The sequence below is a fragment of the Geospiza fortis genome, unplaced genomic scaffold (assembly GCF_000277835.1).
Source record: "Geospiza fortis unplaced genomic scaffold, GeoFor_1.0 scaffold373, whole genome shotgun sequence".
In the NCBI taxonomy this organism is placed as follows: Eukaryota; Metazoa; Chordata; class Aves; order Passeriformes; family Thraupidae; genus Geospiza; species Geospiza fortis.
The window spans coordinates 517,287-517,997 of record NW_005054518.1 but is presented as its reverse complement, the minus strand read 5'-3'; the positions used below and the strand labels follow the sequence as shown (position 1 = coordinate 517,997).

General features: G+C 45.6%; 1 protein-coding gene across 1 annotated transcript in view; it reads right to left on the bottom strand.

Annotated features, from left to right (window-relative positions):
- Positions 1-192: 192 nt before the first annotated feature.
- Positions 193-711, bottom strand: part of HEXIM1 (HEXIM P-TEFb complex subunit 1) — a gene marked incomplete at its 5' end in the record, with an annotated part of 813 nt that continues 294 nt past the window's right edge. Inside the window, one exon of the mRNA XM_031063626.1 lies at positions 193-711. This exon is cut by the window's right edge and continues 294 nt beyond it. Coding sequence (XP_030919486.1) covers positions 634-711 — 78 coding nt within the window.

Below are 711 nucleotides of genomic sequence, written 5' to 3'. Positions count from 1 at the left end.
TCCTGCAGAGCTGCGGGGAAACAGAGTCAAGTTTAAGTGAGCCTCAGGAAAACAGACAGACTTCAGGCTACTCCTATTCCTCTGTGTCCATCACACACCATTTCACCCCCCTTCCAGGTACTTTTAACTATTTCAGCTCATTAAGCAGAATTAAAATTGAAAACAAATGGGGGGAAATAATAACAAAAAGGGTTAAGCGGGGAATTCCAACTAAGTTTAATCAAACAACAGTTATAACAGGATGAAAATAATCCAGGATGTATTCCCTGGTGGAATGCCATTCTGATTATTTTCGAGAAATCACACCAAAACTATTACAGTTACAAGTAATTAAATTTATTAGACCTCTGTATTTTTTTATAGTCAGTTTTGGCCAATTTACAGCTTTCCTGGGGATTTTTTTTTTTTTGGTTTAGACAAAAAAAAAAAAAACCAAAAAAAACCAAACATAAACCAGATATCACCAATACATCAACCCCCCCCTCACCCCATCACAGCCACCTAAAAAAGGGGGAGCCCTCGGCCCACCCAGCTGCAGTTTAGCCCGTAAAAAGGGTCCGCGGCGACTCTGTACAAGGACCGAATGTTTCACCCAGCACTGTAAAAACCCCCCCGCGCCCCCCTAGCCCAGTGTCACTCCCCCGGCTTGCAGGGGCCCTTTTCCTGCCGGGGCAGCTCCTGCTCCCGCAGCAGCCGCCGGGTCTCGGGTCG